General features: G+C 38.1%; 1 protein-coding gene across 5 annotated transcripts in view; it reads left to right on the forward strand.

Moving 5' to 3' along the window:
- Positions 1-24,967, forward strand: part of ENKUR (enkurin, TRPC channel interacting protein) — a 42,890-nt gene that overhangs the window by 2,359 nt on the left and 15,564 nt on the right. For all 5 annotated transcript variants that reach the window (XM_036844785.1, XM_036844786.1, XM_036844782.1 and 2 more), the window contains exons 2-4: positions 6,125-6,270; positions 11,618-11,841; positions 21,919-22,065. In XM_036844785.1, coding sequence (XP_036700680.1) covers positions 6,183-6,270; positions 11,618-11,841; positions 21,919-22,065 — 459 coding nt within the window. In that variant the 5' untranslated portion in view covers positions 6,125-6,182. The remainder of the gene's footprint in view (positions 1-6,124; positions 6,271-11,617; positions 11,842-21,918; positions 22,066-24,967) is intronic.

The raw sequence follows: 24,967 nt of genomic DNA on the forward strand, positions 1-24,967 counted from the left end.
ATTAGCGTCTCAAAATCTGGTAGAAATTAGAAATAGGAATTCAAAGTACGATATGGTACAGTTGCAGAGGTTATGAGAAGTGTTCAAATTAACTATTGCTGAATGGACTTTTGGTCAAAAATTCCTGTATATTGTACAAGATAAAGCTTCTTTGTATAACTCACTGGCAGATTATATTTTCCATAGAATACTGTATATTGTACAAGATAAAGCTTCTTTGTATAACTCACTGGCAGATTATATTTTCCATAGAATACTGTATTTGAATGTTAAGATAGTTTATTAAATAGGTGTTTTGTTTTTTGGTAAATTTAAAAGCTTTACTGCATCTAGGTGACTTTTTCAAGAAATTTTATAGGAAAAATCTTTATTCATTTGGCAAGCACTTACTGAACTCCTATTAGTGTATAACATTGCCCTTGGGCAATGTTGGAGTGACAGCACAAACTCCTTGGTTTACTCTGAAGGAGTAAGGAGAAAAAACTAACCTACAGTGAAAGGAGTAGAAAGCATCCAAATGTGATGGCAAAGAACTCATTGCATTAGGGTGAAGTTAGCCTACACTGTCAGCACAACCATGCAGCTCTTTGCAAGACTGGCAAGATGATCGTCCAGCTTTCACAAAGAGGTGGATTCCTTGGGGAAACCAACAGTTGACAGCACTGTGATCTCCCTTACCTCAGATGTTACAGGCTCCTTGGGGAACTGAAAGATAAACATTAAAATGTTGGTTAACAATAAAACCATATATTATTGAAAACCCTAATGAGAGATGCAGATGCTAAATGAGAATTTAGAAAATGGATATATGTAATCAAAGTGGGATGAAGGGCACCCTCTTCCAGTTGAACAGTGAGCTATGAGCAGTCTAGGTCCCAAAATTCTACACAATTGACTAGTGCTGCAATAATATTGGCCTGACATTTAAAACAAAACAAACAAAAAACAGTAGTTAACCAGATGTTCATCTAACCCATTAGGATAAAAAAAATCTCAAACTGTACCAGCTCTTGGTCTGTATTTCTCTGTGTGCTTTTTAAGATAAACTACTCTAGAACTGTGTATCTACAGATTTAATATGACTATGTGGTGACTATTGGCAAGAAAATAAGTGCAAGTATGATACATCTATTGAAGATAACTTTAGTTTTAGAATAATTAATCTATAGCCCACATCTAATAAAAAGTAGAAAGTAAGGCCAGTTGTCTAATAAAGTCACCCTCTGGATCCTTATAATAAAACCACACTATCCAGAAAATGGAATAAAATGCAACTATTGAAAAGAAAGTATAATGGAAGCAAGCTAAGTGTCCATCAATAAATGGATGGATAAAGAAGATGTGGTATATATATATACAATGGAATACTACTCCGCCATAAAAAGAAGAATGAAATTTTGCCATTTGCAGCAACATGCATGGACTTGGAGGGCATTATACTAAGTGTAATAAGTCTGACAGAGAAGGACAAATACTGTATGATATCACTTATATGTGGAGTCTAAAAAATATAACAAATTAGTGGATAAAACAAAAAAGAAGCAGACTCACAGAAATAGAGAACAAACTAGTGGTTACCAGTGGGGAGAGGGAAGGGGGGAAGGGTAATATAGGGGGTGGGGGAAAAAAGGATTATTATGGGATTATATGAAATGATGTGGGTGAAACTTTTGAAAATTGTAAAGTGCTATAGAATTTAAAGACTCTTTCATGCAATAAAAAAAGAAAAGAAAGTAAGCTTTATGTGTACTAATATGGAAAGGTATCACATTATATTAAGTTTTTTAAAAAATAAATTTATTTTATTTATTTATTTTTGGCTGTGTTGGGTCTTCGTTGCTGTGCACGGGCTTTCTCTAGTTGTAGTGGGCAGGGACTACTCTTCGTTGTGGTGCGCGGGCTTCTCATTGCTGTGGCTTCTCTTGTTGCTGAGCACAGGCTCTAGGCATGCGGGCTTCAGTAGTTGTGGCACGTGGGCTCAGTAGTTGTGGCTTGCAGGCTCTAGAGCACAGGCTTAGTAGTTGTGGCACATGGGCTTAGTTGCTCCATGGCATGTGGGATCTTCCCGGACCAGGGCTTGAATGCGTGTCCCCTGCATTGGCAGGCGGATTTTTAACCACTGCGCCACCAGGGAAGCCCCTATATTAAGTTTTAAAAATCAAGTTACAATTCATACATAAATAGAGATATAGAAAACATAATTTTTTCTGGAAAATGAATTGAGGAGATGGAGGGAACCTAGATCTTTATTCCTTCTTGTTGTTGTTGAGATATAATTGACATATACCATTACATTAGTTTCATCATTAAAAAAAATTTTTGTAATTTGGAAAAATTACAAAATTATTATTCATATAGAATAGAATATCTTGTTTTCTATAACAGATGGTGAGCTTTCAACTCACACAAAATAGTGTAATGAATCACAAGATTGCAAATTTTAAAAAGGTGAGAGTGTATGCACTCCTTTTTACTCCAGAGGAAGTTATTTTATTAAGGGATCATATCTGCCAATTCCAACTTCCATGGGAATTTCAAGGCACAGATTTGGATTGAACATTATTTCCTGATGGTATCTAGTGAGCTCATTCAGTTTGGACCATAATTAATTCCCAGCCATTTAGTTCATGATTGAGGAAAGGCTTCTAAAAGCAAGAAACAATTTAATGTTTCTCCACACAAACTTACCTATATAGTAAGATGAGAATACAAATTATTAGAAGTGGTATAGCTGAACTTCTGCTTCCAATCAAGAGTGGAATTTACCCTCTCACCTTAAACAACTAAAACATCAGAAAAATATATGTAAAACAATGGTTTTTCAGGCACTGGACAATAGGCAACACAGAGCAATCACCCCTAAGAGAAGGGAAACAAGCCCTACAATTGTCCCAACATACTCTCTGGAGAGAATCTCCAGACAAAAGTCCAGGAAAGAGAAATTAAAACAAAATCCAGCAGTTTCCCTGAGTTAAAGAAACAGAGTTCAGAGTTTGAGGTGGTCAAGGCATGTAGAGTTCACAGCACAAGAGTACCAAAGAGGAAAGAACTACATATATAGAGAACTATAGAAGTATGCAGGAGAATTTCCCTGAAGTCTTTGGTTGACAGTACTTTTGTATGTTGAAACTACCAAGGCCAGGGAAATAACCAACAGAAGGCAGCAGAGCCAGATAAAGTTTATATTCCCACCAACCAGAGTGGAAACTCCTCCTAAGATGCAAGGGGTTGAGTAGTGCCCTCAGAAATATATTGTCTCAGTAGTAGGGCCAAATCAGAAATAGACTAAAAGCTCCTGGACCCAGAAGTACAATGTATAACCAAGAGAAAAATCAGTCAATACAAACAGACAAAGAAATGACATCAATGAGAGAATTAGTAGACAAGGAGATTAAAACCACTATTTTAAATATTCTCCATGTGTTCAAAAAGGCAGAGGAAAACATGAGCAAGATATGGAGAGAAATAGAAGGGTAAATAAAACCCCAAATCTAACTTGAAGACATAAGTAATACCATGTCTAAATCGAAAATAGTATACTTAATGGGAATAACAGCAGCTAAGACACTGAAGAAGAAAATATTGTTGAATTTGAAGACATAGTTATACTAGAACAATACAAAATGAAAATGAGAGGGAAAAAAAACTGAAAAGGAAAACAGAATCAGTGAGCTATGGACAACATCAAGCAACCTAACACAAGTGTAATTAGAGTCCCAGAAGGAGAGTAGAGAGATACAGAATAAATATTTGAATAATGGTTGAAATTTTGACAAAATTAATGAAATCTCTAAATCCACAAATCCAAGAATCATAATGAACCCCAAGCAGGAAAAGGAGAAGGAGGAGGAGCAAGAGGAGGGGGAGGAAACCATACCAAGGACCATTAACATAAAATTTCTTAAAACCAGTAATAAAGAGAAAAATCCTAAAAACAGCCAAGGAAAAAAGAAACATTACATACAGAGGAAGAAAGAAGGTCAGCAAATATCAGAAACAGTGGAAGCCAGAAGTTTAAAAGTCCATAATGCATAAGAAAAGGGTATGAGTTGGAAATTTGGATTTACACAATGAAATAAAGAACACATAAAATGGTAAATATATGGGTAAATATTAAAGTTTCTTCTTTGTAAATTTACTTCTGAATTTCTTTTTAATTTCTTTGGCTTTTTAAAGGGAAGGTAATCACAATGAATTACAGGTTTTATAACACACATAGAACATTAGGATAAAGGTGGGGGGGTAAAAGCAAGTATTCTTTTGTAAGGTTCTTTTTTTTTTTTAAACTCATTTGCGTTTTTTTTGTCGTTGTTGTTTTTAAAATTTATTTATTTTATTTATTTTTGGCTGTGTTGGGCCTTCGTTTCTGTGCGAGGGCTTTCTCTAGTTGCGACAAGTGGGGGCCACTCTTCATCGCGGTGCGCGGGCCTCTCACTATCATGGCCTCTCTTGTTGCGGAGCACAGGCTCCAGACGTGCAGGCTTAGTAGTTGTGGCTCACGGGCCCAGTTGCTCCGCGGCATGTGGGATCTTCCCAGACCAGGGCTTGAACCCGTGTCCCCTGCATTAGCAGGCAGATTCTCAACCACTATGCCACCAGGGAAGCCCTTGTAAAGTTCTTATGTCCTATGTGAAGTGACATAATAATACTTGAAGGTAGGCTGTGATCAGTTAAACATGTATATTGTAAACCTTAGAACTTCCACAAAATAAAACAAAAACAAAAAATAAGGCAGAATAAAATAAGGAAGAACCAGCAATGGGGTATGTAGAAAAGAAATAGCAAGATGGAAAATTTAAACACAAACATATTTTAAAAATCACATTAAATGTGAATGGTCTAAATACAACAAAGAAATGAAACCCTTTGAAAGGATAAAAATTCTGTGCTTTCCTTAAGAAAATCCCCTTAAAAATAAAGACACAAGTAAGTAAAAAGTCAAAGAATGGAAAAATACTGTTACCATAAATCAAAGGAATGTGGACTGGTTATATTAATATCAGACAGAGTAGATTTTTAGAGTACAGAATTTTAAAGGGGATATAGAGTATTATTTCATAATATTGAAGTGATTAGTATTTCAAGAAGGTATTCTAAATGCTATGCACCTACTAATAGAGCTTCAAAATACATGAAGCAAAACCCGATAGAACTAAAAGAAGAAATAGACAAATCCACAATTATAGTCAGAGATTTCAACATCTCTCTTTCAATGATTATTAGAACACTTGAAAATACTTCTAACCAGTTTGACCTAATTGTCATTTATAGAACACTACAGCCAACAGCAGCAGTGTGCACTTTCTTTTCCAGTGTATGTAGAACATTTACCAAGATAGACTATGCTTTGTGCCATAAAACAAGTGTCAGAAAATCTTAAAGGATTGAAATTTTACAATTATATTCTTTAACCACAATAGAAGTTAATTAGAAATCAAAGAGGTATCTAGAAAATCCCCAAATATTTGGAGATTAAGCAAAACACATCTAAACAAACTCCTAAGCCAAAGAAGATATCAGAAGGGAATTAAAAAGGTATTTTTTAATTTTATAGCTTCTGTTAGATAAGTGTAAAGGTTTAAAGTCAAATATCTAAACTTGTACCTTAAGAAACTAAAAAAAAAAAAAAAAAATTGGAAAAGAAAAGCAAATTAAACTCCAAATAAGGAGAAATAGTAAAGATCAGTGCAGAAATCATTGAAATGGAAAACATGTGAACATTAAAGAAAATCAATGAAAAGCTGGTTTTTTAAGAAATCAATAAAATTAATAAGCCCTTAGCTAGACTTATCAGCAAAAAAAAAAAAAAAAAAAAAAAGAGAAGACATAAATTACCAATATCAGGAATGGGAGAGGTGACATCACTATAGATGCTACACATATTCAAAGCATAATAAGGAACTACTATGACCATCTTTATCCTGGCACGTTTTTCTTAGGGCAAAGGTTCCATCTAGATTGCCTAAGCCTGATGGACAGGGCTCAGATAATTCAGATAATTATGCTTTATGGCTATCTCCAAATGAATATAGATATATATAAATTAGAAATGTATATCTTTTTTTAAACTTTAAATAATTTTTACTAGAAATATAAATGCTACACCTTTTTTTTTTAATTTTAGGTATGTATCAGTTTTTAAGGCAGCTGTAAAAGATGACAAGCAAAAATTTAAAACTGCAATGAAAACTATGGGACCAGCAAAACTTGAAGTACCTTCTCCAAAGGATTTCCTGAAGAAACATTCAAAGGAAAAAACTCTACCGCCCAGTAGGTTTTATCACTCTTTTTAATATTAAAAGTATTAGCAGATAATTTAAAATTATTTTGTCTGTGAATATTAAATGTTTACAGTGATAGCAACTTTACCTCATATTAACAGAATTTGAGAGACTAGGAGAAAGCAGAAGTCAAGAACATAGTAGATGCACCCCAGTGTTCATAGCAGCATTATTTACAGTTGCCAAGACATGGAAGCAACCTAAGTGCCCATCAGCAGATTAATAGATAAAGATGTGGTATATGTATACAATGGAATACTACTCAACCATAACGAAGAATGAAATATTGCCATTTGCAGCAACGTGGGTGGACTTGGAGGGTATTATGCTAAGTGAAAGAAGTCAGACAGGGAAATGTATGACATCACGTATGTGTGGAATCTAAAAAATACAACAAACTTGTGAATATAACAGAAAAGAAGCAGACTCACAGATAGAACAAACCAGTGGTTATCAGTTGTGAGAGGGAAGAGGGAGGGAGCAAAACAGAAGTAGGGGGTTAAGAGGTACAATATTATGTATAAAATAAGATACAAGGATATATTGTACAACATAGGGGATATAGCCAATATTTTATAATAACTATAAATGGAGTATAACCTTTAAAATCACTATATTGTACACCTGTAACTTATATAATATCAATATTATACATCAACTATACTTCAGTGAAAAAATATTTTAAATAAATGTTCTCAAAAAGACCCACAATGTAGTAGAAAGAGAGAGTGGAGAATGCCAAGTTGCCCCCCAAATAGACTTTCCTTTGATGGTGCAAGCATCTTGAACTACATCTTGGACTATCTGGTAAAACCCCACCTCTAGCACCACATGCCCCACCATCTTCATAACTAGCTATATGACTTCAATAACAAGGATCATAAGAAGAGTTCTAAACCTCAGTGGGCAAGATAGCTCAGCATCTAAACCCTGTCGAGTCTTTTCTCCAAGAGATGAAAACTACAACCGTTACTATCAGTTGTCGAAGCAACTGTCAGGCTCACTTTAGCCTTGAGTATGGGCTTTAACTCTCTCCGATCTCTAAGACCATTAGGACACTGAAAGAGTTAGATGTAATGGAGGAGCCTTCATGAATGAGAGCCAGTTTCTTGGGCATGCTACCTGTACAGTCACAAAGGGCCCCGTGCTTCAAGGATCCCACACTTGGTTTAATGCTCTGCTTTTGCCATCTTGAAATGCCTAATAATTTTTTACCAAGGAGCCCCACATTTTCATTTTGTACTGGGCCTCACAAATTATGTAGTCAATTGTGGTCATAGAGAATATGGATATCAGGGGAAAAGGCCATCAGGAAAGTGGAGAGTGGATGAAAAAGGAATTGTTATTGGTATTCATGGAAGCAACTTCTTCCCATCTTGGGTATGTCTTCCCTGATGTTTTCAGATAATAAAGAGAAGAGGGCAATGAGTCTATCTATTTTAAAAAGTTAGCCTCGGTGACTTCCCTGGTGGCGCAGTGGTTAAGAATCTGCCTGCCAATGCAGGGACACAGGTTTGAGCCCTGGTCGGGGAAGATCCCACATGCCACGGAGCAACTAAGCCCGTGCACCACAACTACTGAGCCTGCGCTCTAGAGCCCGCGAGCCACAACTACTGAGCCCGCGTGCCACAGCTACTGAAGCCCACACGCCTAGAGCCCGTGCTCAGCAACAAGAGAAGCCACCGCAATGAGAAGCCCGCACACCGCAATGAAGAGTAGCCCCCGCTCACCGCACCTAGAGAAAGCCCGTGCACAGCAACGAAGACCTGACGCAGCCCAAAAAAAGCCTCTTCCCATCTTCTGGCATCAAGGAAATAATGCAATATCTCAAGCCCAACTAGGGTGTGCCTTTTGACAAAAATGAAACTATTTCTCCCTATGGCAATATTATGTGTCCCACAATCCTCTCTCATAACCCTCATGCCGTGACAGAGGATGAGGACATTATTGGGAAAGGTGGAAGAAGCAAGTCTGAAAATACAACATTCATGCTGAAATTCATGTCTCCAGAAGCCTCTCTTGTAGCTCCCTTAAGTGGAGTCTTGATATTTTGTCACCCACAAGCATTTGAGAACACTGGAAAGTCTTAAAATGGAATTTAATACTTTAAGTGCCTTAGAACCAATGACATTACTTGGGTCCTCACGAATCCTCTCCAAGGTTAAGCATATTACATAACCTAACTATATAAATCCTAAGTTTCAAATAAGGAGAAAGGGAAGAAGTCTGTCTCTTCTCTTATAAACATTATAAGGCAAAACAAACACAAAATTTCATTGGCCTTAGGAATAAAGAAATTCAGGGCATTGCAAGAGCTTTAAAGGCCCCGTCCAGTGACACAAAGTTAAAGGTAACATAGGCCAAAGCTACTGCCAGTCTCTTGGTGAATATTCTGCCATTCTGAACACAATAATTTGCTAGACACACTGAAAAATACCTAACCGGTACAAGAAGATTTCTCTAAATTTAAGTAGTAGAACATCTGCCTGACTACGAGACCGTGTTGATATTGCCGTTTTATTATAGCCTAAAAAGAAACCCAGTCATTTGGTTTTCAGACTTATTAACACTACCACCGAATAATTTGTAAAGAGACATCCTCGCCCCATTTTCCGAGCCACCCCACATTGCCAACCCCTACTCCTCGGATGAAAAAATATGATGTTTAGATATTGATAGATATAAGGGTAAGATGGGGTGGGCTTTAGGCTCTATCCAGTGCATAACCACAAACAACCAAGGTTTATAATATACTTACTCAACTAAGAATGAATTATCAGTCTTTCTAAACTGTTTCCTCATTTTTTGAGAATTCAGTTTTGCCTCTTAATTGCATTTCTAAAACTATCGTTATGGGAGTCCTTTGCATGCACTTTCAACTCATAATTAAATCTGGCTTCTAAATGTTTCCCATGTGAACATCTATAAGATGTGATGCCTCTGGTTTTTTAGGCAAACTGATTATGCCAACCTTACTTGATATACCCAACCTGACTTGGGTATATCTGGTAGAAGGGAGCTATTTGGGTTGTAACAGGCTTATTCTCTGCTCCGGGCTTTGGAAGAACTCCCTAATTCAATTTCTGACAATGCTCACAACATCTCAGTAGTATGTTAAATAGGAAGAGGATAACCATTTTTGTAGGTCAGAAACAATAAACAATTTTACATATTGTTCAAGCAAATATATACAGTATAGTCTACATATTATATTTTATTTTTTCATCCCCCACTATAATGTAAACTCCATGAGAAAGGGGACTTTGTCTCTTCTGTTCACTCCTGTACCCACAGTTCCTAGAGCATTACCTGGGGACATACTAATTGCTCAACAAAAATATATTGCATGAATTCATGAATAAGTGAACATTCAAAACCTCCTTTATAATGTTTCCGGGGGGGGGGTGTAGAATTATCAGGGGTATATTGGTTTGCTAGGGCTGCTACCATAACAAGTATGGGGTAGCTTAAACAGAAATTTATTTTGTGACAATTCTGAGAGCTAGAGTCCAAAATCAGGGTGTTACTGGGAATTCCCTGGTGGTCCAGTGGGAATTCCCTGGTGGTCCCTGGGCTTCCACTGCAGGGGGTATGGGTTCGATCCCTGGTTGGGGAACTAAGATCCCACATGCCACGCGGAATGGCCAAAAAAAAAAAAAAAAAAAACAAAAACAAAACAAAACAGACAAACAAAAAAACAAGATCAGGATGTTTCCAGGGTTCATTTCTTCTGAGACCTCTCTCCTTGACTTATAGATCACTGTCTTCTCCCTGTGTCTTCACATGGCTTCCTTCTGTGTGTGTTTGTGTCCAAATTTCCTCCTTTTACAAGGACATCAGTCATATTGGATTAGGGTTCACCCTAATGACCTCATTTTAACTTAAGTCCCTCTTTAAAAGCATGTCCAACTACAGTCCCATTCTGAGGTACTGGCATTTAGGGCTTCAATGTATGAATATGGTGGGGGGGACACAATTCAGCCTATAACAAGAGATAATCCAGTTCATAAACTTTTAATAATAAGTATTTTTTCTGATAATAAAAGTTATATAAAATGATTTAAAAGTTCAAACAGTACAGAAATGAATAAAGTCAAAGTCCATAGTAATTGTGATGGGGTTAAGATTTGAGTAAGGTGGGGTTTTTTGTTGTTTTTTTAAATTTATTTAATTTATTTATTTTTGGCTGCATTGGGTCTTCGTTGCTGCATGCGGGCTTTCTCTAGTTGCGGTGAGCGGGGGCTACTCTTCATTGCGGTGTGCAGGCTTCTCATTGCGGTGGCTTCTCTTGTTGTGGAGCATGGGCTCTAGGCACGCGGGCTTCAGTCGTTGTGGCGTGTGGGCTCAGTAGTTGTGGCTCGGAGGCTCTAGAGCACAGGCTCAGTAGTTGTGGCTCACGGGCTTAGTTGCTCCGCGGCATGTGGGATCTTCCCAGACCAGGGCTGGAACCCGTGTCCCCTGCATTGGCAGGCAGATTCTTAACCACTGCGCCACCAGGGAAGCCTTTGAGTAAGGTTTTGTCAAGATAGTTGTTGCCTTCGGTTCTTGGAAATAAAGTGTAATTATTTTACATTTTAGCATTTTGACAAACCACTTTGATGTGGCTGTATCAAAATAGATAAGTTGGAATGGTCAAGTCAAAGAGACTGTGTAAAAATGGCCAGTTTCATCTGCTGCTAATGAAGAGAATGTGGTAGAGAGAGATAAGTCACTTTGGAGAGCAGTTATTTTAGGAGGTGAGCTGTAATCAGGGAGGAGTGAATAGGAAACCTCAGCAGTGTTGGTCATTTATCATTTCTTAAGCTGCATGTTAGGTACATTGCTATTACATGATTTTTATACCTTAAAATAGTAATCGTTTTAGTGAAAAACATCCACAGATTCTTGGATACATCAGATACATCAAGTTTGATTTATTTACTTGGCGATTTTACAGTAACTTTCCTCTGAAGAGGCAATTATTCATAATATTGAAGGTACTCAGAAAAAAGTGTTAATGTTTCTTTGGACTTTTTTCAATGGGCATACTGAACATTTGTTATTGAAATCTTTATAAGAAAATATTTTTATAATAGCTAATAAAAATGTTTTAGCTAGCATATGATTTGGGGTGTTTATTTTCTTCCCTTAGATTTTTATATTGTTCTCCAACATATTAATTGATTATGTCACATTTAATTTTTTGCATTTATGATTACTGATTTTTACCTTAAATATTTGAATATATTATTAATAAAACTCTAATATACTAGTGGTAAAATATCTGGATGCTATAAATAGTACTGAGTAGCCACATTTATCATTTAATATTAACAAGGAAATGTTATGTTTAACAGAAAAAAAGTTTGAACGGAATGAGCCCAGAAAGCCTCCTGTGCCATTGAGGACTGACCATCCAGTCATGGGAATACAGAGTGAAAAAAATTTTATAAATACAAATGCAGCCGATGTCATTATGGGAGTGGCTAAAAAACCTAAACCAATTTATGTTGACAAAAGAACTGGAGACAAGCATGACCTTGAAACTTCAGGACTAGTTCCAAAGTACATCAATAAAAAGGTAGCCTTGTGATATATTAATAAGACCTGATATTCAGATAATTTAAATATGGTATTCATAATGGTTGTCTGTATTATCACTAATAGTGCCCTCACTGACAAACTAATGGTTACCAGTGGGGAGAGGAAAAGGGGAAGGGGTTGGAAAGGGGTAGGGGATTAAGAGGTACAGATTACTATGGATAAAATAAATAAGATACAAGGGAAATATAGCTAACATTTTATAATAACTTTAAATGGAGTTTATATCTATAAAAATTTTGGGGCTTCCCTGGTGGCGCAGTGGTTGAGAGTCTGCCTGCCAATGCAGGGGACACGGGTTCGGGCCCTGGTCTGGGAGGATCCCGCATGCCGTGGAGCGGCTGGGCCCGTGAGCCACAACTACTGAGCCTGTGCTCTGCAGGGAGAGAGGCCGCGACAGTGGGAGGCCCGCGCACCGCGGTGAAGAGTGGCCCCCGCTCGCCGCAACTGGAGAAAGCCCGCACACAGAAATGAAGACCCAAGACAGCCAAAAATAAATAAATTAACTAATTAATTTAAAAAAAAATTTAAAAAAAAAAAAAATTTTGAACCACTACGTTGTACACCTAAAACTAACATAATATTGTAAATCAACTGTACTTCAGTTAAAAAAATAGTGCTCTCACTGGACAAATTATCTAGATTGCCAGTTCTCACTCCTCTGAAGTCTGTGTTTGGTCCAAATCTAGTGTGATGAAATTACAGAGAATTTGGAACGAACAACAACATATAGTTCAGTAGAGGAAAACTGTAATTGTTTTTCATAATTTCAATTATTAATATATTTAACATTTATAAGAAACATTCTCTAAAAGGTACTCATTTTCGGTGAGGTGGAATTGTCACTAGAAGCACAGTTGTTACTATAAATCTAGAAGGAATAACCTTTCAGAAGATCCTAAGATTTAGTCATTAGTTTACATTATCTTGTTAACAGAATGAGAGAAATGAAGAGGAAAACAACTTTAGAACCATCCATCCTATCAGTGTACTGTAAATAATTCACAGTACTATTTCAGTTTGAATATACTCATTTGTGTTTGGTTTGGAGTAAAGCAGACCTTGAAAGTGCTGTACAATATTTAGTCTTTTCAGGACCTTCATTTCTATCTGAAAAGGTGCTTATCAGATAGGCATATAATTTCATTGTTGAAAATTATAGAAGCTTGGGTTTAGCAGTTTAAGTATAGAACTTTAAAATTTAAAAAGCTTATGAAAAATACCTTATATAAGACCTATTTTACATTGCATACTTATAGAGCATAAAAGTGCTGGAAACACACATAGTATAATATGAGTACAAAATCCTAAAGAATAATAATGCATAATAATAACTTGTGGCAAAAAAGAAAGGAAGGAAAGAAGGAAGAAAAGAAGAGAAAAAGAGGAAATTGTAACATTGATGTAAGAGGGGCTTGTACTGAGGTCATCCAGTGATCTACCATGGTGAATCCAATGACTGTTCACTGTCAAAACAGGAACGTCAAGGCTGTTGTCAGAGAACACTACTTATTCCCTGAGAAACCCTTGTCACTCAGCTGGCTGAGACACCTTTGGAAGACCTTAGTAGGAATCTAGGAGTTGGCAGCTCATGCTTACAAAGATTTCAAGTTTCTCTGGATACGTCTTCCTTCTATGGCCCCTGGAGGCTCTTCAGGGTCCTTGTCCCATAGGGTGTGGAAAAGCAGAAATTTCATTCTCCTGGATCTTTTTTTTTTTTTTATTTTTTATTTTTGGCTGCTTTGGTTCTTTGTTGCTGTGCATGGCTTTCTCTACTTGCGGCGAGCGGGGGCCACTCTCAGTTGCGGTGCACGGGCTTCTTATTGTTGCGGCCCCTCTGGTTGTGGAGCACGGGCTCCAGGGTGCACGGACCCAGTAGCTGTGGCACGCAGGCTCCGCAGCTGTGGCTCACGGGCCCAGCCGCTCCACGGCATGTGGGATCTTCCCAGACCAGGGCTCGAACCCCTGTCCCCGGCATTGGCAGGCAGATTCCTAACCACTGCGCCATCAGGGAAGCCCCTCTCCTGACTTTTTAAAGCCATTTCCAATCCATCATTTCTCCACCATCATGTAAAAACCCTTCTCCTTTGATGGTCATGCCACAAACCGCCACACTGGCTGCCTTCCACCTAAGCTGTCCATTTCAATACATTTTCTGCCTTGAACAGGAAATTGAGAGTCTCCATCACAGAGACAGAAAAATACAAGGTTAGTCTACCTGTGCTTGTCTATGAAGCCACGCAAATTCTCTGCTCCTAGTGTACTCTCAATGGCTAACCAGTCAGGGCTTACGAAGAACTAACTCAACTTACTTTCTGCTTATCTGAGTTAAGCTTTAAAATCTATTATTGGTAAGTGAGATAGTAAGTCCTTTTAAAGGCAAGGCCATTTTTTAAAAGTGAATGAACCTCATGTTTTAGTTCCATATAAAGTATTACATGCCCATTTGTGCCATGAGAATAATTTGTGTAAGCAAACTGAAACATGGATGTATGCCTGAGTTACATAGCAATAATAGGAAGACAAGCATTTCAAATTCTAAATCTGCCACTTACTTAACTCTGTGATTTTTAACAAGTTATTAGATTTATCACAGCATGGTGAGGATTAAATGATATAAAATATATTAAGCACTTGACACAATACCTGGTACCTAATAGAAGTTCAGTAAAGAGTGGATATTATAATATATGCAATTATTAATATTAATAGTATACATTAGCCCTCAATGATCCAACACATGGGAATATTTCAGATCACTGCAGCTTTTACCCATTTGTGAGGTAGTTCTTTTTCCTAAACAGAGTATGCTAAATATAATTTAATCACTTGTGATGACACAATCATCATTATGAACCTCAGTGGTTGTATTAAGCTGAAATGAGGTGTTGCCCTCAGTGTTTCGTGAAATGGATTGAACTGGTTACCATGAAACTAACTTACCAGAATACTGAGCTCTTAGAGTCTATTTGTATAGTGCTTTGCAACTTTCCAGAACACATTTGTAGCTAGGATTTCTATCCCTTGTTGTCAGGATTAGGTTAGGTTGTGCTGTGGTTAACAACCCCCAAATTTCAGTAACTAAAAGCAACTAAGTCTTATTGCTTGCTCGTGCGACCTGTGCATTGAGGATTGTCGGGAGCTCTGCTTCTCGTCCTCATTCCAGGACCCAGGCAACCGAAAACATCACCCATCACCACACCAGAGAGAAACAGAACACGGCAAGTCAGCCATTAGTTCATGAGGCTTCTACCCAAAAAGGACATGACTTCCACTCACACGGGGAAATTCAGGTCACATGGCTGCATCTTACTTGAAGGGGAGCAGGAAAATATTGTCATACCAAGTGCCTAGAAGGAGAAGAACCAGAATATTTGTGAATAGTTTTAATGACTCATATCTCGCAACAGCTACTTCCTCAGAGAGGTCTTCCCTGACATCTTTTTTTTTTTAATTTAATTTTATTTATTTTTTTATATATCAGGTTCTTATTAGTTATCCATTTTATACATATTAGTGTATACACGTCAATCCCAATCTCCCAATTCATCCTACCACCACCACTCCCCCTCCCTGCCACTTTCCCCCCTTGGTATCCATACGTTTGTTCTCTACATCTGCGTCTCTATTTCTGCCCTGCAAACCGGTTCATCTGTACCATTTTTCTAGGTTCCACCCATATGCGTTAATATACGATATTTGTTTTTCTCTTTCTGACTGACTTCACTCTGTATGACAGTCTCTAGATCCATCCACATCTCTACAAATGACCCAATATCGTTCCTTTTTATGGCTGAGTAATATTCCATTGCATATATGTACCACATCTTCTTTATCCATTCATCTGTCGATGGGCATTTAGGTTGCTTCCATGTCCTGGCTATTGTAAATAGTGCTGCAATGAACATTGGGGTGCATTGCTCCTTTTGAATTATGGTTTTCTCTGGGTATATGCCCAGTAGTGGGATTGCTGGGTCATATGGTAATTCTATTTTTAGTTTTTCAAGGAACCTCCATACTGTTCTCCATAGTGGCTGGATCAATTTACATTCCCACCAACAGTGCAAGAGGGTTCCCTTTTCTCCACACCCTCTCCAGCATTTGTTGTTTGCAGATTTTCTGATGACGCCCATTCTAACTGGTGTGAGGTGATACCTCATTGTAGTTTTGTTATGCATTTCTCTAATAATTAGTGATGTTGAGCAGTTTTTCATGTGCTTCTTGGCCATGTGTATGTCTTCTTTGGAGAAATGTCTATTTAGGTCTTCTGCCCATTTTTTGATTGGGTTGTTTGTTTCTTTAATATTGAGCTGCACGATGGCTTCCCTGGTGGTGCAGTGGTTGAGAATCTGCCTGCCAATGCAGGGGACACGGGTTCGAGCCCTGGTCTGGGAAGATCCCACATGCCGCGGAGCAACTAGGCCCATGAGCCACAACTACTGAGCCTGCGTGTCTGGAGCCTGTGCTCCCAACAAGAGAGGCCGCGATAGTGAGAGGCCCGCGCACCGTGATGAAGAGTGGCCCCCACTTGCCGCAACTAGAGAAAGCCCTCGCACAGAAACGAAGACCCAACACAGCCAAAAATTAATTAATTAATTAATTTTAAAAAAATTCCTAAAATTAAAAAAAAAATTATTATTAAAAAAACTTACTATAAAAAAAATATTGAGCTGCACGAGCTGTTTATGTGTTTTGGAGATTAATCCTTTGTCCATTGATTCGTTTGCAAATATTTTCTCCCATTCTGAGGGTTGTCTTTTCGTCTTGTTTATAGTTTCCTTTGCTGTGCAAAAGTTTTTAAGTTTCATTAGGTCCCATTTGTGTATTTTTGTTTTTATTTCCATTACTCTAGGAGGTGGATCAAAAAAGATCTTGCTGTGATTTATGTCAAAGAGTGTTCTTCCTATGTTTTCGTCTAAGAGTTTTACAGTGTCCAGTCTTACATTTAGGTCTCTAATCCATTTTGAGTTTATTTTTGTGTATGGTGTTAGGGAGTGTTCTAATTTCATTCTTTTACATGTAGCTGTCCAGTTTTCCCAGCACCACTTATTGAAGAGGCTGTCTTTTCTCCACTGTATATTCTTGCCTTTTATCAAAGATAAGGTGACCATATGTGCGTGGGTTTATCTCTGAGCTTTCTATCCTGTTCCATTGATCTATATTTCTGTTTTTGTGCCAGTACCATATTGTCTTGATTACTGTAGCTTTGTAGTATAGTCTGAAGTCAAGGAGTCTGATTCCTCCAGCTCCGTTTTTTTCCCTCAAGACTGCTTTGGCTATTCGGGGTCTTTTGTGTCTCCATACAAATTTTAAGATTTTTTGTTCTAGTTCCATAAAAAATGCCATTGGTAATTTGATAGGGATTGCATTGAATCTGTAGATTGCTTTGGGTGGTATAGTCATTTTCACAATATTGATTCTTCCAATCCAAGAACATGGTGTATCTCTCCATCTGTTTGTATCATCTTTAATTTCTTTCATCAGTGTCTTATAGTTTTCTGCACGCAGGTCTTTTGTCTCCCTAGTTAGGTTTATTCCTAGGTTTTTATTCTTTTTGTTGCAGTGGTAAATGAGGGTGTTTCCTTAATTTCTCTTTCAGATTTTTCATCATTAGTGTATAGGAATGCAAGAGATTTCTGTGCATTAATTATGTAATTATTTACAACTTTACCAAATTCGTTGATTAGCTCTAGTAGTTTTCTGGTGGCATCTTTTGGATTCCCTATATATAGTGTCATAACATCTGCAAACAGTGACAGTTTTACTTCTTCTTTTCCAATTTGTATTCCTTTTATTTCTTTTTCTTCTCTGATTGCCGTGGCTAGGAATACCAAAACTGTGTTGAATAATAGTGGCAAGAGTGGACATCCTTGTCTTATTCCTGATCTTAGAGGAGATGCTTTCAGTTTTTCACCATTGAGAATGATATTTGCTGTGGGTTTGTCTTATATGGCCTTTATTATGTTGAGGTAGGTTCCCTCTATGCCCACTTTCTGGAGAGATTTTATCATAAATGGGTGTTGAATTTGTCAAAAGCTTTTTCTGCATCTATTGAGATGATCATATGGTTTTTATTCTTCAATTTGTTAATATGGTGTATCACACTGATTGATTTGCATATATTGAAGAATCTTTGCAGGCCTGGATAAACCCCACTTGATCATGGTGTATGATCCTTTTAATGTGTTGTTGGATTTTTTTTTTTTAAGTATTTGTTTATTTATTTATTTATGGCTGTGTTGGGTCTTCATTTCTGTGCGAGGGCTTTCTCTAGTTGTGGCAAGTAGGGGCCACTCTTCATCGTGGTGCACGGGCCTCTCACTATCACGGCCTCTCTTGTTGCGGAGCACAGGCTCCACATGCACAGGCTCAGTAATTGTGGCTCACAGGCCCAGCTGCTCCGCGGCATGTGGGATCTTCCCAGACCAGGGCTCGAACGCATGTCCCCTGCATTGGCAGGCAGATTCTCAACCACTGCGCCACCAGGGAAGCCCCTGTGTTGTTGGATTTTGTTTGCTAGTAGTTTGTTGAGGATTTTTGCATCTAGATTCATCGGTGATATTGGTCTGTAATTTTCTTTTTGTGTAGTATCTTTGTCTGGTTTTGGTATCAGGGTGATGGTAGCCTCATAGAATGAGTTTGGGAGTGTTCCTTCCCCTGCAATTTTTTGGAAGAGTTTGAGAAGCATGGGTGTTATCTCTTCTCTAAATATTTGATAGAATTCACCTGTGAAGCCATCTGGTCCTGGACTTTTGTTTGTTGGAAGATTTTTAATCACAGTTTCAATTTCATCACTTGTGATTGGTCTGTTCATATTTTCTATTTCTTCCTGGTTCAGTCTTGGAAGGTTATACCTTTCTAAGAGTTTGTCCATTTCTTCCAGGTTGTGCATTTTATTGGCATAGAGTTGCTTGTAGTAGTCTCTTAGGATGCTTTGTATTTCTGCGGTGTCTGTTGTAACTTCTCCTTTTTCATTTCTAATTTTATTTATTTGAGTCCTCCCCCTCTTTTTCGTGATGAGTCTGGCCAATGGTTTATCAATTTTGTTTATCTTCTCAAAGAACCAGCTTTTAGTTTTATTGATCTTTGCTATCGTTTTCTTTGTTTCAATTTCATTTATTTCTGCTCTGATCTTTATGATTTCTTTCCTTCTACTAACTTTGGGTTTTGTTTGTTCTTCTTTCTCTAGTTCCTTTAAGTGTAAGGTTAGATTGTTTATTTGAGATTTTTCTTGTTTCTTGAGGTAGGCTTGTATTGCTGTAAACTTCCCTCTTAGAACTGCTTTTGCCGCATCCCATAGGTTTTGGATTGTCATGTTTTTATTGTCATTTGTTTCTAGGTATTTTTTGATTTCCTCTTTGATTTCTTGGTTATTTAGTAATGTATTGTTTAGCCTCCATGTGTTTGTGTTTTTTACGTTTTTTTCCCTGTAATTGATTTCTAATCTCATAGCGTTGTGGTCAGAAAAGATGCTTGATATGATTTCAGTTTTCTTAACTTTACTGAGGCTTGATTTGTGACCCAAGATGTGATCTATCCTGGAGAATGTTCCATGTGCACTTGAGAAGAAAGTGTAGTCTGCTGTTTTTGGATGGAATGTCCTATAAATATCAATTAAGTCTATCTGGTCTATTGTGTCATTTAAAACTTATGTTTCCTTATTAATTTTCTCTTTGGATGATCTGTCCATTGGTGTAAGTGAGGTGTTAAAGTCTCCCACTATTATTGTGTTCTGTCGATTTCCTCTTTTATAGCTGTTGAAGGTTGCCTTATGTGTTGAGGTGCTCCTATGTTGGGTGCATATATATTTATAATTGTTATATCTTTTTCTTGGAATGATCCCTTGATCATTATTTAGTGTCCTTCCTTGTGTCTTGTAACATTCTTTATTTAAAAGTCTATTTTATCTGATATGAGTATTGCTACTCCAGCTTTCTTTTGATTTACATTTGCATGTAATATCTTTTTCCATCCCCTCATTTTCAGTCTTTATGTGTCCCTAGGTCTGAAGTGGGTCTCTTATAGACGGCATATATATGGGTCTTGTTTTTGTATCCCTTCAGCAAGCCTGTGTCTTTTGGTTGGAGCATTTAATCCATTCATGTTTAAGGCAATTATCAATATGTATGTTCCTATTACCATTTTCTTAACTGTGATGCATTTGTTTTTGTAGGTCCTTTTCTTCTCTTGTGTTTCTCACTTAGAGAAGTTCCTTTAGCATTTGTTGTAGAGCTGATTTGGTGGTGCTGAATTCTCTTAGCTTTTGCTTGTCTGTAAAGCTTTTGATTTCTCCATCGAATCTGAATGAGATCCTTGCCGGGTAGACTAATCTTGGTTGTAGGTTCTTCCCTTTCATCACTTTAAATATATCATGCCACTTCCTTCTGGCTTATAGAGTTTCTGCTGAGAAATCAGCTGTTAACCTGATGGGAGTTCCTTTTTATGTTATTTGTCATTTTTCCCTTGCTGCTTTCAATAATTTTCCTTTGTCTTTAATTTTTGCCAATTTGATTACTGTGTGTCTTGGCGTGTTTCTCCTTGGGTTTATCCTGCCTGGGACTCTCTGCGCTTCCTAGACTTGGGCGGCTATTTCATTTCCCATGTTAGGGAAGTTTTTGACTATAATATCTTCAAATATTTTCTCAGGTCCTTTCTGTCTCTCTTCTCCTTCTGGGACCCCTATAATGCGAATGTTGTTGCATTTAATGTTGTCCCAGAGGTCTCTTAGGCTGTCTTCATTTCTTTTCATTCTTTTTTCTTTATTCTGTTCCACGGCAGTGAATTCCACCATTCTGTCTTAGAGCTCACTTATCTGTTCTTCTGCCTCAGTTATTCTGCTATTGATTCCTTCTAGTGTATTTTTCATTTCAGTTATTGTATTGTTCATCTCTGTTTGTTTGTTCTTTAATTCTTCTAGGTTTGTTCTTTAATTCTTCTAGGTCTTTGTTAAACATTTCTTGCATCTTCTTGATCTTTGCCTCCATTCTTTTTTCCGAGGTCCTGGATCATCTTCACTATCATTATTCTGAATTCTTTTTCTGGAAAGTTGCCTATCTCCACTTCATTTAGTTGTTTTTCTGGGGTATTATCTTGTTCCTTCATCTGGTACATAGCTCTCTGCCTTTTCATCTTGTCTGTCTTTCTGTGAATGTGGTTTTTGTTCCACAAGCTGCAGGATTGTAGTTCTTCTTGCTTCTCCTGTCTGCCGTCTGGTCTTCCCTGACATGTTTATTTATCTCAAATAGTTTTCATGACTTTCTTTCTTCTTACTGTATTTTACTGTGGAGCACTTACATATATTATTTTATACTTTATTTTTGGTGAGTTTCTCTCAGTATAGAATGCACATTCCACGAGGACAGAAACTTTGCCTTTCTTATTCACTAGTGTAGCTAGCACCAAGTACATCCTGAAATAATTCTTTGAAGAATGAACAGGGAGTAGTTCTGTTTCTCTACACAGTGGTATCGACACATTCACTAACTTGAAAGAATCATAGCTGATTGCTTCACTGTCAGTCCTTGTAAGCAGCCCAGGAGCCTAAAATTGTATTTTGTAGTTCCAAAAACAACCTTAGGGGCCCAAGTCAATTTTTTCTGAAAGCAGATGTGCCTAGCATCTTTAAGAGTTTGTTCTTACAATGCATTGGAAGCATTTATCTTCCTTTTTTTTTTTTTTACGAGATCATGCACAAGAGACCTTAAGATACTTGAGATATTTCAAGGTAAAATCTGAAGCACCTAAAAGATATAAAGAAAATCCAGTTCTTCGGGTTAAAGTAAGGGCCAAGTCATCAGCCAAGAACAGGCACTGGGAACATTCAAAAGAGGGAAAACAAACAGCCATGATAACAGCACAGATGGTTTTAAATGACCAGAATCAACTAGTTCCGAATAGGAAAAAAAAAAAATCACCGACTTTTGTTAACTTGCAGTGTTTTGAGCAAAGGCTTTAAGTCTGTAACATTTCTTTTGCTCCTAGTCATTGCTTGGTATGTACACATATATAAGATTACTTTCAGGATGTTGATTTTTTTTTCCTGAAAAATCCTTACAAGGGTTATGGTGTCACGCCTGAATATATACGTAAGCGAAATGAAGAAGTGAAGAAAGCCCAGGAAGAATATGATGACTATATCCAGGAAAACCTCAGGGAAGCAGCTATGAAAAGGCTATCTGATGAAGAAAGGGAGGCAGTTCTGCAGGTAAGCGTCTGTAGTTTACATTCATGTGTAACTCTTTAAAACATCTGTGAAAGAAAGGTCCACCATCAGTGATTATTAAGGCCAGCACTTTGATTTTGAAATCAGAACACTCTCTTTTGCTTATAGTGACAACTGCATGCAACAAAGCTGGCTCTTTGGGGAGAGCGAAAAGTTGTGATATAGGGATTGTTGAATAATAATTTGTTTCCAACTAGGTGAGCTTCTGTTTCTTCCTGAAGTAGTGTCATAAGCAAGCTAAGCTTCTCCTTCAATGAACGTGCATAAATAAAGTAAAAAAGCATTTTGATTTTCATTCCCATGCCCCTGAATTTTTCAGAAATAATATCCATAAGGTAGATATTTTTCACTAGGTGGAGCTCTAGAATAATTGAAACTGTCCCTAGACCAACTTTTTTTTTCTTTCTTATAAGCAAGTGTCCAGATTTTAAAATAACCAGGTGTTAGGCTTTACATATGTTTTCTTTATTTGGAATAAAACAGACTTAAAGACACTTACACTGGAGTTTTTAATGCAAGACTTCTATCTGAAGCATTTAAAATATTGGGGGATGTGAGCACCGTTGCTCCATCATCTTTAGAGAGTATTTATTAAGCACCTACTTACACTGTTCTATAGTTGTGCTGTCTTACAGAGGTAAAAATAGCAGTTTATTCTTTGTTTTGTTACTTTGAAAGCTTTCTACAAAGTCATTTCTGGTGACCTTTTCAAAACAGCAAAAAAAAAGCTATTTTTACAACATTAATTTCTATTGAAAAATGGATTCATATGCTGTTATAAATTCTTAGCATTTTATCAGTGTCATCCCAATCATCAGTAAACACTTATTAAATGTCTGTTCTGCATAGAGTATCATGCTAAGCCCCAAGGGGCATAAAATAAAATTTCTGCTATGGATAATGTTGTAATTTAATTGATAAGAGGTGCTGTGTATATATGTACATATAGAAAGATGTGTGTGTGTACAGATCATATGTTTTATAAGGTTCACAGGCATGACCATCCAGTGCAGGACATAGGTAGGTCTTTAGCTGCGCCTTAAACTGCAGAGTAAGAGGATATCGCAGACAGCAGGAGTGGCCCGAGGGCGGGGACCCTGTCTCTTTGTTGTCAGCAATCTCTGCAATGCCTAACCCAGTGCCCAGTGTAAACACAGGTGATTAATAATGGTGCGCTGGAGAGAAGGAAGGAGGACAGGCAGGCAAGAAGTCTGGCACACGTGGAAGTGGGACTCGGCCCGTCATTTTCAGGAAGAGCACCGCTCTTTGGTTTCCTCCCTCCCTCTCTCCCTCCCTCCTTCCCTCGCTCCATCAGAGTCTGCCATTCTTAAAACATACATGCCTTTGTGAAAGCCAGGTTTTCATATCTAAGAAAAATAGGAAAAGAAAGGAAGAACCTCCCTGGGAAGGAAAAGGCTCTTCCCTCGGGCACCTGCTTAGTGGGTCAGCAGCTCTCAGCTTCCTGATGTGGTCGCTACAGAGTTTCTTTGTAGACACTTTGATAGACAATAGCCGATCCTCCCGTGGATGCTGTATTAGCTGGGTAGTGTAGCTGCCATGGTAACAAAGCCACGAGCTCTGTCCCTGACAAACCCTGAGCCCTGCTCCCTTCCCTGGTTGAGAGTTGCATGTAGTTCTGTGACAGTATGGTCATATGTCCCCGAGTAGGGCACATTCTGCTCATTCTTCATAAAATAACAGTCTCATTATCCAGGAAGGGATCATCTGGTCTAATTATTCCAGACTTCTCATTTCACAGATGAGGATAGAAAATACAAATATATCAGTATTAAGTGGGCACATCTGTTCATTCATCCCTCCATTCATCTACTGAACATCTAATCTACCATGTTCCACTCACTGTACCCAGCCTGGGGGATATACTGTTGTAAGCAAAACAAACGTGGTCCTTACTGTCAGTGAACTTGGAGGTTGGTTTACGTGTGCCCCTGGTCACAACATTATCAAGTAGCTGACGAGGGACTAAAACGCACATCGACCAGTTCCCAGGCCGGTGTTTTCCTACCACATAATAAGCACGTGCATGAGAGGTAACAGAGGGAAGCTCTTCCCGCCTGGGATCCAGCAGGAGATAGAAGGCATACTCGGCTGGGATTCTGAAGAGAATTTACAAAGGAACTATTTACAGAGGTGAAGCAGGGCTAAGGGAACCAACAAGGAACACTGAGGCACCCAGGACTAGGGACAGTGGGAATCACCACCACCCTGGGCTGGAAGGGCAGGGGCAGGAAACAGCATTACCAGAGCCGGGTGGGAGCTGGAGCCTGGAAGAGGGGCCCCGAAAGGCACTGTAGTCACAGATGGAAGGGCCAGTCGTGTCCAGGTGATGTCAAGGGTGGGGGAAGAAATGCCCCAAGCTCGCTCTCCTCCCACCGGTGCCTTCCTTGGCTGAATTCAGGCAGAGGCTGGAGGGAACAGTGCTGGGGGAGGAGCAGCCCATAGGAATAAATACCTCAGCCCCACCACCGCCCAGCCCCTAGTCACAGCGCAGAACAAGAAGGTGGAGAATGGATGGGGGTGGCAGCAGAGGAGGATGGACCTGAACACACTTCCTATTATTTTATGACTGCTTCTCCTATGTGAAATTTTTCCAAAATTAACAATATTATTTCAGTATTAAACTAGCAGAGAGAAAAATGAAGAAATAAAGGTAAGGGAAAATCAGTATCGCTGCAGTGGATAAAAGATTTTTTTTACATGAAATAACCACAAAACTGCTAAGAGGCTATTTCGGTATAATATGAAATATCAATCACATTTAGTTCCCATCCCTAGAGGTTGACTTTGATCCAAATGTTACTGTACACACTGGAAGATAAAGAAGACTATCCTTTAAAAAGAAAGACTGCAATACGTGTAGCTG

Source organism: Balaenoptera musculus, chromosome 2 (assembly GCF_009873245.2).
Source record: "Balaenoptera musculus isolate JJ_BM4_2016_0621 chromosome 2, mBalMus1.pri.v3, whole genome shotgun sequence".
Classification (NCBI taxonomy): Eukaryota; Metazoa; Chordata; class Mammalia; order Artiodactyla; family Balaenopteridae; genus Balaenoptera; species Balaenoptera musculus.